The sequence below is a fragment of the Pipistrellus kuhlii genome, unplaced genomic scaffold (genome assembly GCF_014108245.1).
Source record: "Pipistrellus kuhlii isolate mPipKuh1 unplaced genomic scaffold, mPipKuh1.p scaffold_m20_p_9, whole genome shotgun sequence".
In the NCBI taxonomy this organism is placed as follows: Eukaryota; Metazoa; Chordata; class Mammalia; order Chiroptera; family Vespertilionidae; genus Pipistrellus; species Pipistrellus kuhlii.
This window is the reverse complement of record NW_023425595.1, coordinates 37,083,000-37,095,342: the sequence shown is the minus strand read 5'-3', so window position 1 is coordinate 37,095,342 and position 12,343 is coordinate 37,083,000. Positions and strand designations below refer to the sequence as shown.

General features: G+C 44.9%; 1 protein-coding gene across 6 annotated transcripts in view; it reads left to right on the top strand.

The window, feature by feature from the left end:
* Positions 1-12,343, top strand: part of TENM4 (teneurin transmembrane protein 4) — a 547,191-nt gene that overhangs the window by 359,844 nt on the left and 175,004 nt on the right. For all 6 annotated transcript variants that reach the window (XM_045577427.1, XM_045577429.1, XM_045577432.1 and 3 more), the window contains one exon: positions 10,121-10,291. In XM_045577427.1, the coding sequence (XP_045433383.1) occupies positions 10,121-10,291 (171 nt within the window). The remainder of the gene's footprint in view (positions 1-10,120; positions 10,292-12,343) is intronic.

Genomic DNA, 12,343 nt, shown 5'->3' with positions numbered 1-12,343 from the left:
GAATCTCTTTGACAAGCCTCCATTTCCCTTATTTGCAAATGAGGGTAATAATAGTACCTACCTCATAGGGCTCTGTGAGGATTAAAGGATAGGTGTTTATAAAGTACAAAGCACAGTGCTTGCTTGGCACCATATAGCTTTAAATCAAAGACAGTGGCTTTTATTAACCTGACCATCAGCATCATCACGGTGCCTGGAAATCTGTGCCGCCTTAAACTTTCTAATCGAAGGACTGAACCAAACCAGGTGTCTGTGTGTGTCAGAGAAGGGGACCCACATTTATTGAGAGCCTTGCTCTGTGCTTGTCAAGGAAGGGAAACATGAAAATGTGTGTGGCCCTGGCCAGAGTGGCTCAGTTGGTTGGACACCATCCTGTGCACCATAAGGTTGCTGGTTCAATTCATGGTCAGGGCATATGCCTGGGTTGTGGCTCCATCCTTAGTCAGAGGCATGCTGGAGGCAACCAATTGATGTTTCTCTCTCACGTCATCCTCTCTCTCTAAAAATCAATTTTAAAATCTTAAGAAAATATGGCATGATCCCAAAGAGCCAGAAAATGCCCATGGGGGCAGGAGAACTCTGTTCTAGGAGATTTTAAACTGCTTTTTCAAAATGCTTCTTATTACGAAGAAATATTATCCCAAGTCACAAACTCGGGTGGCAGGCTCCACATTAAGCTGTTCGCCCTCCTTCCTCTCACCAAAGTGAATGTTCCAGAGGGAGAAGGCCTATCCTAATAATATATACACAAATTAAAACTCCATTTAGAGGTACGGTGGGGACCACCTCCTAATTGACTTTGATCATTGAAAAAAATTAGTTACAGGGTTGGCGTGCCAAAGGAAATCAGGAAGTGGGCGTGCTGCTCTCCGGAGCCCTATCACCGCGTGTTTCTAGTAGCTATGGAAATGCTACCTAGCAACAGGCATTCTCCTGTAGCTCCCCAGTGTTTGCCAAACCCATGGCTTTTCCCTGTCCCCTTGAAGGTTGCTACAGGTGGAGGAGGGAACCATGTGCCACGTGTGAGAGGCTGGTCCTTTGCTAAATCCAGGCACCTAGATGGCATTGTGAATATTGTTGGCACGTGGATGCAGGTGCCACAAATGCTGAAAACTGGTGACAAGGCAAATTGTAGGAGAAGGAAGACAGAAACTGCAGAGCTTCGAATCAGCATTGCCCCTCCTCTCCGGGCAGTGATGGGCACTTTACCAGGCCCAGGATGGTTTTGCCAGGGCGTTGCTGGCTGCTGCCCCCGACAGAGCAGCTGGAACAGGCTGGCCATCCCAGTGTCTTTGATGCCTGGGCCATTAGTTAAGCCTTGAATATGAAGGAAGGGCCGTGGGCCTTGTACCAGGTTTGAGCACTTCCTCTTTGTGGAGTCCCCTTCCTGGACCGTGTGCTCTGTTGACAGCAGTTGGATCAGAAACTGTATGTTTGTGCTGATTGGGGACTGAGTGGAAGCCTGTCCTCACTCCCTTGCCACCGGGTGGAGGAAAGCTCGGCATCTCAAGTGCCCCGGACCTGGTGTTGGACTTGGTGCCACCATGGTGAATGGTGCAATGACAGGCAGTTCCCAAGCCTCGGTTTCCTGGAGATGCATTAGGTTAATGATATCTACCTTGCTACTGTTTTGAGATGCATCATCCAAAAGTGGGGTTCCTAATAGTAACTGCTCTAAAGGATTCTGAGATGAAATGGCGAATGCGAATCCTCCAGCATTACATCACACACACGGTACACTTAGAATACATGGCAGCTGTTATGTCAATAATAATCCTAATTATGCCTGTCTCCTTCCTCTCCCCCTTTTCTTCTTCACTCCTGTGGACCAGGTGCTGGGAGATGGAAGTGAAAGGAATACTCCCTGCCCTGAAGAGAGGGCTTCAGGGTGGCCTGACCCAGCAGGTCTGTGGGCTCATTCCCTTTACTCTCTCTCTCCTTTAATCTGAGAGGGCCGTGCTGATGGAGGAACAAGCAGGAAGATGGCTTTACAGCTCTTACAGGATTTCCTGCTGTGACTTAATGACAGGGTCATTTACCAGACAGAGCTCCGAACTAGGAGGTTAGAGAGGGAGCTCAGAGCAGCTGCTCTGCCAGGAGGCACTGGTCAGGTCTGAGTCTCCACCCTGTGGCTGTACTGTCAGTCCTAGCAACAGCCTCCAACACCAGACCAAAACTCAGGGTCATCAACTCCAGAAACCTCCTTCCTTCACATTCTCAGTGAAAACCCTAATTATGGGGGGGAAAAAATGATATGATGATATGGTACCAGCACAGAGAGCCCCACTGGCTGTATATCTGAGTAGATGCCAAGCACCAACCATATCACACTTATAAAATACACTCTTTTCTTTTCTTTTCTTTTCTTCTCTTTTCTTCTCTTTTCTTCTCTTTTCTTTTCTTTTCTTTTCACAACTCTTAGATTTAGGTATTCTTGTCACCATTTTATAGAAGAGGAAACTGAGGCTCAAAAGAGTTAAATCACATGAGCCAAGTCGCATCACCATGAACATGAGGACCAGAGAAGGGGTCAGCGCTGCCGGGCAGGGCAGCAAAGGCTGTGCTGCCCCTAAGCCATGAGCCTCAGTGCCTTTCATTTCCTGGCTCTGGGACCAGCAGGATATTGGGATTGGAGCAGGGCCTGGGCTGTGGTCACTCTAGGGGTTGGCGGAGGTGGGCAACCTCTACATTAGTTACGTACCGAAGAAGTCTTCGCAGAGCCTGTCGGGTGAAAGGTGCCCAGAAATGACAGCTTTCTTATTCTATTACTGCAATAATAGCCGTTCGCTCTATTCCATACAAATTAGATTCCGGCCGTGCTTCTCCTGCAACTTGCCTTGTCACCAGTTTTCAGAGCCCACTGGCAAAATTGATATTTTGCCTTCGCATCGAGGTGGGCGTGCCTGTTTCCCACTTCAGAGGTGCACTGCGCCCGAGCCTCTCACTCATGCCCAACCCCACCTTGATTTACGGAAATATCAAGCAGCCACCAAGGAATCCTTGCTAAAAGGCTTCCCTCCTCACCCCCCTCCTACCCTGCCCCAGCATGGCACAGTACAGAAAAATGATTAACTGTGCCAGAGTCCATTCTACAGAAAACACTTAATTTGGGGCTGAGAGACAGTAACCCTGATTGTGGCAGTCAGGTGTATCTGGAGACAGAAAGAACAGCAATATATTTACTTGATTTAAAATTAGCCACACATAGTCACCAGTGGGATCCTGTTAGGCTGCTCTATAGCGATCCCACTTTTAAAAACTCATGTAGCCCTTGGGCAAATGGCTCGAGTTCCTGAGGCTGTCAGCTAGGGGAAGCAGGAGAGCAGAGGGCCCTGAGCTGGAAGAAATTCACAGTTGGCAGAAAGGGGAGTTTGGGAGAATATATAAAAAGAAGGGAAAGGTGACGTAACAGAGCTAGCTTTAACAAGTCTTGCAGTGGTTTCAGTAATTAGGAAAACCAACATAGCAAGATAACAGGAGGAAAACCAACATAGCAAGATAACAGGATGACAGCTGCCATTTATTGAGCTTCTACTACGTACGTGCTAGGCACAGATTTGAGCAAATTACGTACATAATTTCATTTAATCCTTTGAGGTAGCTATTGCTATCTTCATTTTGCACACGAGGAAACTGAGACTCAGAGAGCCCAAGTAATTTGCCCAAAGTCATAAAACTAATAACTGGCCTAACTCTGAGTGCTCTGGGGAGAGCTGAACTCGAGGACTAACTCTGCCAATGGACAAGTCACTTATTTTCATTTATGTAGGGTTTTTTAAAAAATATTTTCTTATTGATTTTAGAAAGAAAGGGAAAGAGAGAAAAACATCAGTGATGAGAGAGAATCATTGATTGGCTGTCTGCTGCATGCCCCTCACTGGGGATTGAGCCTGTAACCTGGCATGTGCCCTGACAAGGAATTGAACCCTGACCTCCTGGTTTAAAGGTCAACACTTAACCACTGAGCCACACAACATTGGGGGGTTTATGTGGTTTGATTGTGGGGATCAGCCATGCCTAAGAGGAAGGATGGAGCCCCATGCTTTGTCCTTGAGGAGAAAGCCCCTTGACAAACCATCTCAAAAGAGCAAATTTGGCTATGCTGTTAGCAGAGGCTTTGCCTTAATTATTTTTTAATTTTAACTTAATTTCAGGCATGTAACCTACCAGCAGTATGATATACCAGGAGGAGGTCCTAGACTTGAGAACCAGTCAGATCTGGGTTCCCAGGTGACTCTCATTTCCCATCTGGACAGTGTCTTTGAGAAAGTCATGCAGCTTCTCTGAGGCTCATATTTTTTCACCTGTAAATTGAGAATCATAATTTCCTTAAGGTGTACATTAGAACTGAATGGAAAAAAAAGTACATAATTCCCCTTGCCTAAGTGACTGACCTACTCACTCCAAGTCAGGGTCTCACCCCTCTGCTCTCTTGGTCCTTCCTTTCTACTTGTTGCTTTGGAAGCTGAGTGATAGAACTTCCTTTTTAATGTAAAACAGTACTGACATGAGCTTGGAAACTAGCAAAGAAAACGTATCCATAACCCTACCGGTATAACTCAAAGCCTGATGTCAGTTTTAGGTATGTCTTTCCAGATTATTTTTTTCATAAGCATATCTGGTTTTATAGCTATGCAGTCAGCAGAAACCTGCAATTTTGTGTCCTGCTTTTTCCCTCTTAACATTATGTTGTAAGCATTTGCCCTCCTTGCTAGTTGTCATGGTTATTTATTACAATGATTACCTTGTATTCCGTCCAGTACCTGTCTTATATTTTAGCTAAGTCATTCCCTATTTTTAGACATCTCTGTGGCTTCCAATGTTTTTGCTATTACACTGCAGTGTACATCTCTGTGTATGTAACTTATTGGTTTGAGACTTTTGAATGCCGTGGCTTTGTATAGCAAAATCAGGAAAAGAACCTGGGGAATGAAAGTGTCATGGTTTGTGTTTGGTCTTTTTGGTTTTTGTTTTCCCCATCAGAGAACCATAAGTCAAAGAATTCAGGGACTTACACATTTTTTTACACCAATTTTTTACACAAAATTTACACATCATTTTACACAAATGATGCTATTTAAAAAAAATAAAATAAAACAAAACAACCTGACCACTAATATAAGAAAAGTGTAGCTAAGTTGGTTCCCACTGTCTCTGAAACCAAAAACACCACTGGAATCAGCAATTGTGGTTATAACCATGTGTACTCACTACCCGGAACTGCTGAGTGACAGATGCATTGGGTTTTTGGAAGGAGGCTTGCATTGTGCAGGGAGAAGTCTCCTGTACTTGTATTGGTGACTCCTGCATAATGACTTTGTTAATTGCATCCTGCTGGCCAGGTGCTGCCTGGAGCCTTCAACGTCTGCACATCTATTGAGCATTTTTCTTAAAAATGTCAAGATGGAGCTTGCACTTTCTCAGCCATCTCTCTTGTCTTGCTGGGCAGGAAAAGGCAACTGGGAAATGTCAGGCCTCCCATCAGATTGACCAGAGCTGAGGGAATAAGAAACTTCCCTCAGCCTAGCTCCTGGCTCTCAGAAATCATTAACATTTCAAAGTGGGTGATCTTTGAACCTGCTGCCTTTCCACAGCCTTTGTCTGAACTCTAGTATCTTTTCACCTTTTCATTGAATTGCAAAGTAGTTGAAAGGCAAAACCAGCATCAATTTTCTTATTTATGTCCCTTTTTGTGTACTGGAGGAGAGTTTTGCACAGTTGTAAATACAGACCACCACAGGGTGTGATTTAGATAATTCTGTAGTGGGCATTCATGGTGGTGGTGGTAGTGGTGCTGGTGGTGCTGGTGGTGCTGGTGGTGGTTAGGATTGATTCCTCAGGAAACCAGGACTATGATGATACATCTATACTTTTCCATGGTCCGGTCCATTGTCAGAGCAAGCTGGAGAGGGGCATTTCCATTTCTTTGCTTTCTTGGATCCATGGCTGTTAACTTCCAGGTCCTTTGGAACACTGGCCCCTGACTCTGAAACCTGCCTCGATCTTCCACCAGCTGTGCGGTGTTAGCTGACCTACTTTACTTCTCTGAGTAAATCATGGTGTATTCGTATAGCTCCATTTGTATTCCAGCTGCATTGTATACATTCTCCAATGATTGAGAATGATTTTTTATGTGAGGACTCAATTGGATAATGTAGATAAAGCATTGGGTATTTGGTTTTGTGTTGCTATTATTATTTTGATGATCACCCATGATAGAGGAGTGGTTGCTTGAGATCTGTATTCTTGAACAGTCTGGCTGACCGTGGGTTGTGTCCTTTGGGAAGAAAACAGGGCAAACTATTTCTTTTCCTTCTCTCTTCTCCTCCCCCAGAACCCAGAACTGTGAAATTAACCACCTACCAGCCAATTCAGTGAAACATCGGAGTGACTTATGTTTAAGACTCTGGGTCACAGACAAAGGGTCCCTTTTTTTTTTTTTCTTTTTCTTTTTTTTCTTTTTTTTTTTGGCTTTAAGGCAACACTATTCAAGCTTCACATCTCTAACCCAACATCATCCTACTCTGCAAGCTCATTCTGCTCAGCCAAGTTTGGGTGACTGTGGGCTCACTTCCCTGCCCACCAGCCTCCTAAGTGTTTTCTGAATGACCGCATCTTTGGGGAGGATCCAAGTTTGAGTTGAACCCAGACCTCTGCTTTCCCAGATGGTTTTCAGGAGCTCATCTTCCCTGGGTCGCAGCTGTGTGGGGCCTCTGTTTATGATTGGGGAGTGAGGGGAGAGGCCACAGCTAAGAGGAAGGAGTGCCAACGCTCACCTAGCTTTAGGTCCACAGCCTGCCCCACTGCTGGGACCGGCCTGCCCTCCTTCCCTTCCCTGGGACACCAGGTCTTGTGATCATTTTCACCCGTGACACTTCTCCCACTGGCTTTTCTTCCCCCTTAGCGTAATGACTGAAGCAAGGACTTGCTTTTGCATCTTGTGAAAAATAAGAGAAAGCTTCGACAATAAAAATGTTTCTCTTCACAATACTCTGAGAGTTCTCTTCATCCTGGGATGAGTTAATGCTCTGACATTTGAACAAGACAGCACTTTTGCACACTGAGATGCAATCATTGCTTCTGATGGGGAAGGAGGCCCTGCACATTGAACTCCATAGATCTGAGTTGTCCATAGTTCAAACAATTTCTCCATCACCTTGGAGTTGCCAATATATAGATTAAAACAGTAAGAAGGTAAGCAGAAATGTAAGCTAATCCAGCCTTGGAAATAGCCGAATGTTCATTTCTTCCAGGCAAGTTAACTTTTATTACTATTAACAACTACACAGAGATAGTCAAAAGCAGTGTACAGCATTTTAGTGCCTGAGACCTAAAAAGTGCTCAATAAATGTTAGCTACTATTTTATCATGATCATCATTGGTACAATTATAATGGTTATAAAACATAGTTAATCCCATATACCGACAATTTACAAAGCCCCTAGCCACATTTCATCTCCTCTGATGCAACAACCCTTTGAAACATTTTTATCCCTGTGTCTCAGGTGAGAACACTGCAGCTAGAAAGTAGCAGTTAGTTTTCAAACCCAGTTTTCTTACCTTTGGTCCTTCACACTTCCCCTGCACCACAGTCACCGAAGAGAAAACACAGGGTCAGATTCAGTTCCTGCTATCAGGGTACGCCTGCTGGTTAAAATTAAACGTGTGTATTCTCTGGTTGGCTTGTGCCTGGACCAGAAGTCGAAAGGATGTGCTGTGTTCTGCCTCCAAGGTTTTTGTTTTTGTTTTTGTTTTTGTTGTTGTGTTTTGTTTTGTGTGTGTGTGTGTGTGTGTGTGTCTTGAAGGCAGTCACATGGCGCCTCAACACCACCATCAGTGGACCTGGCCATAGGCTGGGGCCAAGTAACACCACCTTCTGTCAGCCTCACAGAATCCTATGTTGCTACCTAGAAAGGCACAAAAAACCTCAGAGTCTGCTTGATATGTTATAGGGGAATATCCTTATCAGGCTCACACACCTTGCTATATAGAGCTAGTGAGAGGCAGCCTGGGGAAGTGGGGAGAGCCTGGGCCTTCAAGCCAGAAAGACGGAAGGTGTATGATTTCGGGATTTGAACAGTTTTGGGTTCTGCGACTTGTCTCAATCTGCTGCTTGTTAGCCATTTAACCTTCTATGTGTTAATTGATGTCATTGTGTCTTAGTTTCTTCATCTGTAAAATAGGGTTATTAACACTCACCTCATAGGATTATTATGAGGATTAAAGGAAATATGACATTTACTGCTCTTAGCACAATACCTAGCATATGGTATGCTTTCGATAAATCATAGTTTTATCTTCAAAATTTTCATTAACCTTCTGAGCCTTAATATGCACAGCTTTAAGTTGGGTTTGGCAAGGTGGCCATGACAATTAGATGGGATGTATACAAATTACCCAGCATGCTGCCTGGCACACAGTAGGTCCTTAGTAAACTTAATTACTCTGGGCCTTCATATCTCTGTAGATTCTCCCCTGTGTCCCTAAAGCCCCTTAGTGAGTCAGTCATCCCCTCCTCTGGGCCTTCTAGTCCCTCAGAACATTCTGTAGCTTGTCTGTCTCCCCTGCTTGACTGTGAGCTTATCAAAGCAGGGCTATCTGATTCAGTTCTGGCTCTGCAGACCAGTCAAAGATCCTGGCATGGAGTGGGCCTTTAGAAAGTGTTCGCCTATTGAACAAACACATGATGCTACACACAGGATGCTGGGCGAGTCCTGGCACTGCAGTGCATAACTGCATACATGGGGAGTCAGGGTAGCCATCCCAGAAGGGAGAGTACCGTCAAGGCTCAAGTCCTGTGAATCCTCAGATGGGATTTAAGCAGACATTTGTACTAGATTTTGGGAATTGGCTTCCTAGCCTTCTTCTCTAGCTCTGAGTATCTTTAGGGACATGTCCATTCTTCGGCATCTTATGGGCCATCTAGACTGTTGCACAAGACTATTTAGCAGTTGCATCCTTGGAAAAGTATTTTTAAAACAGAAATACATGCACATGCTACGAAGTTGAAATGTACAACAGATAGACAGTGAAAAGTAAATCTCTCCTCTGTCCCTTTCACTTAGCATCTCCTTCCTTCACAGGTCACGCCCACAGCCACCATTGTCTTTCATAGCCTACCAGAAATATTCTGTACATATACTAGTATAGGAATTTTTTTTTTTGCCCGAAGGTGGTAGTATATCAAATATACTGTTGTGCAAGTTATAATTTTCCCTCCAGAAAAATACATGCAAAAAACTTCCTCACTCTCTTTTGTATGGTCGCACAGTATATGTATCTAGCCCTTTATTGAGGGACTGGTTTCCAATATTTTGCTATTACAGACAGTGCTGCAGTGAATAGCCTTATCAATGAGTGTACGTCCATCACTTAGTGTGTGTGTGTGAGTATCTGGAGAGTGGGTCTGGAGGAGAAGTTTCTAGAATGTGAAGCTGATTCCAGGGTAAAGGGTATGTGTATTTTAAACTTGACAGCTTTTGTCAAATTGCCCTCCGTGGGATGTATACCAGCTTTTGCTCGCACAAGCCAAGTATGAGAGTGCCTGTTTCCTGCTCTCTGCCAGCACTGTGTATTTTCAACCTCCTTTCATCTTTGCCAAACCATATGTGAAAAATAGAGTTTCAACGTTTAACTGGCATTTCTCCTCCTATGAGTGATGTTAAGAGTCTCTTTTGATATAATTGAGAGCCGATTGTATTTCTAATTCTGTAAAGTGTCTGTTCCTATGCCTGTTTTCCGACCGAGTTGTTGGACTTTGCCTATTATTTGCAAGAGTTATTTTGGTATTAAGAAAGTTAACCCTTTGTGATAAAAATGGCAACTTTCCCCTTGAAGTAAAACACAAATCCCAGACCTGAAACTCCCTTCCCTTTCCCCCTCCCAGGTCCACTAGATTGTGAGTCCTCTGGGGCAGGGTCCACACCTCAGTCATCTCTGCGGCCCCCGTCCCCTCTGAAGGGCTTAGCACTGCACGAGCTCTCCTCAGGGGCTACTTGCTGAACTGAACTGACCTGAATCCCTGTGTTCCCCATCCCACCTGTCCCCTACCCCCCATGGCTTGGAAGTTTCATTTCCACCTCCAGCAGAAAAAGATGACTTTTTTCATTGCTCACCACAGCCATGCACCTGTTTGGCCTAAACTGGCACCTGCAGCCGATGGAGGGGCAGATGTATGAGATCACGGAGAACACAGCCAGCAGTTGGCCTGTGCCAACCGACGTCTCCCTGTATCCCTCAGGGGGCACTGGGTTAGAGATCCCTGACAGGAAAGGCAAAGGAGCCACAGAAGGTAGGGTTGCTGTGTTGTCCGTGTCGTGAGTCCTCTGTGTCTGCCTTTGAACTGAGGAGACCTCCATTATGCGCGCCATGTGCCTGACTCACAGCTCCATGCTCTGCGCTTCCTCCATCCCTCTGCACGCCACACCGGCTGCCAGTCCACCTGTGTCCTCATCACAGCCACTGTCACTGTGAGCTCATGGCAGGGCTTGGGTGGGGCTCCTGGTGCTCAGCGGTATCCCATCTCATGCCTCCAGGGAAGCATTCTGGGCTTGCTCACTGCTGGGGTGGCTGCCTCTGATTATGTGGGATCCAGACAAGCTCTTGGGGGGCAACCTCATGGGGTGAAGGGGCATTTCTGGGAGCAGAGCCTGGTGATGTGGGTAGATGCTGTGTTGTCATTGAAATATTTTTGGACCCTTGTGGTTTGATGGAAACACCAGTTCAGGTGGTGGTCTAGCACCTTCCAGCCATGTGACCTTGAGGAAGTCGCCTCATTTTTTCTGAGCTCTGGTTTCCTCGTATGCAGTACCAATAATCATTAGTGTTTGTACAGTGTGCTCATTTTAAAGATTTTTGTAAAGAGCATTTCATTTAATCCTCACGGGGATTCTGTGAGGTAAGTAGATTTGTTTATAACCATTTTAGATCCAAGAACTAGAGGTCACATGAATGAAGTGACTTAGCCAGAGTCACCCACCAGTAAATAATGGATTTGGAATCTGAGCCCAGGTCTCTGTGGCTCTTATTCTCCCACAACTTGTCCTTCCCGACTAACCCTATGGTTACAAGCCCCTGAAGGAGACATGGATGAGAAATCCATTGTACACTAAGGCATGAATTTATTTTTCTATCATTGATGAAAATGGTGGTGACATTTGGAGTTTGGCTTTCTTAAATGGAACACCATTAGACCCATGTTCTGAATTTATTAGGAGTCTTTCTAGCATGCCATCAATACAAATTCTTTCACTGTCAGCCACAAGTGATGCAAACTCACAGAAAATGGTACCAGGAAAGATGTCTGAGCTTATGAGCCAGTCAGAAGGTCATTCTGGGCAGGGTGGCCATCTGTTCTCCTGCCTCTGCTGTGACCTGCTGTCTGTCTGTCTCTCTCTCTGGTGTTAACTCAGTCAGCAAAGTGGCCATAGCTGCCTCCTATTCTTACTGCTTACATCGTACCTTTCCTTTCATTTAACTTTTAGGTCATGGTTTCTGAGCTTCTCTGGCCTTTCAGGATTTGCCTTCCAAGCAACAGTTTGGTTAATAGGATAGCATATGATTATTGGGGTATCTACTCATGACCTCTGAAATGATGATCTCCAAGGCCAATAACAACTTTTTACCTGTAGTCATCTTTAAGGGATGTGAACTGGGGGTATTTTCACAGAACAAAGCTTATCTTCTCCTTTCCAAAGGAGACTTCAAACCTTGAATTTTAAGACTTCAAACCTTGAATAATTCACACTTCCTTTGCCCTGTATTAGGATAGGGGGGCAGGTGCATAGAACCACGGGAAGAGCTCTGGTTTAGGAATCAGGAGCCCTGAATTCAAATCCAGCTGCCTATGATGTCACCTTAAGCAAATCCCTTGAAAAGACCTTTTGGGCTTCATTTTTCTTCTCTTTACAGGGAGGTTGTGGATGATCTCTTAGATGATCTCTAAGGCCCATTCTAATTAGCAAGTTCTACATATGAAATTAGTCACAGAATCATCAGAGGACTAGCCAGATGGCTCTTCAGAATATTTTCAAGTTAGTCCTGTCCATGGTCCTGCTTGTTGGCTCGTGATGCCCAAGCCGGTTACAGTGTCAGATGCTGCAGATGAATACACAGGAAATGAAGACGGTCTTTAGATCAGCATGCACAAATGCAGACTGAAGATATGTTTAACCCTAAACCTATTGGCAAAGGGTCTCATTTAGCAAAATGTATTTCCTCTCCCCTCCACCCCCATGATCTCTATCAAGCATTCTTTAAACAGGAGTTGGATGTATCTGAAGTCTCTCACTCTAATGAAATTAGTTTGTGGGTTGTTTAGGCAAGGAGCAGGAGGCGCAGATAA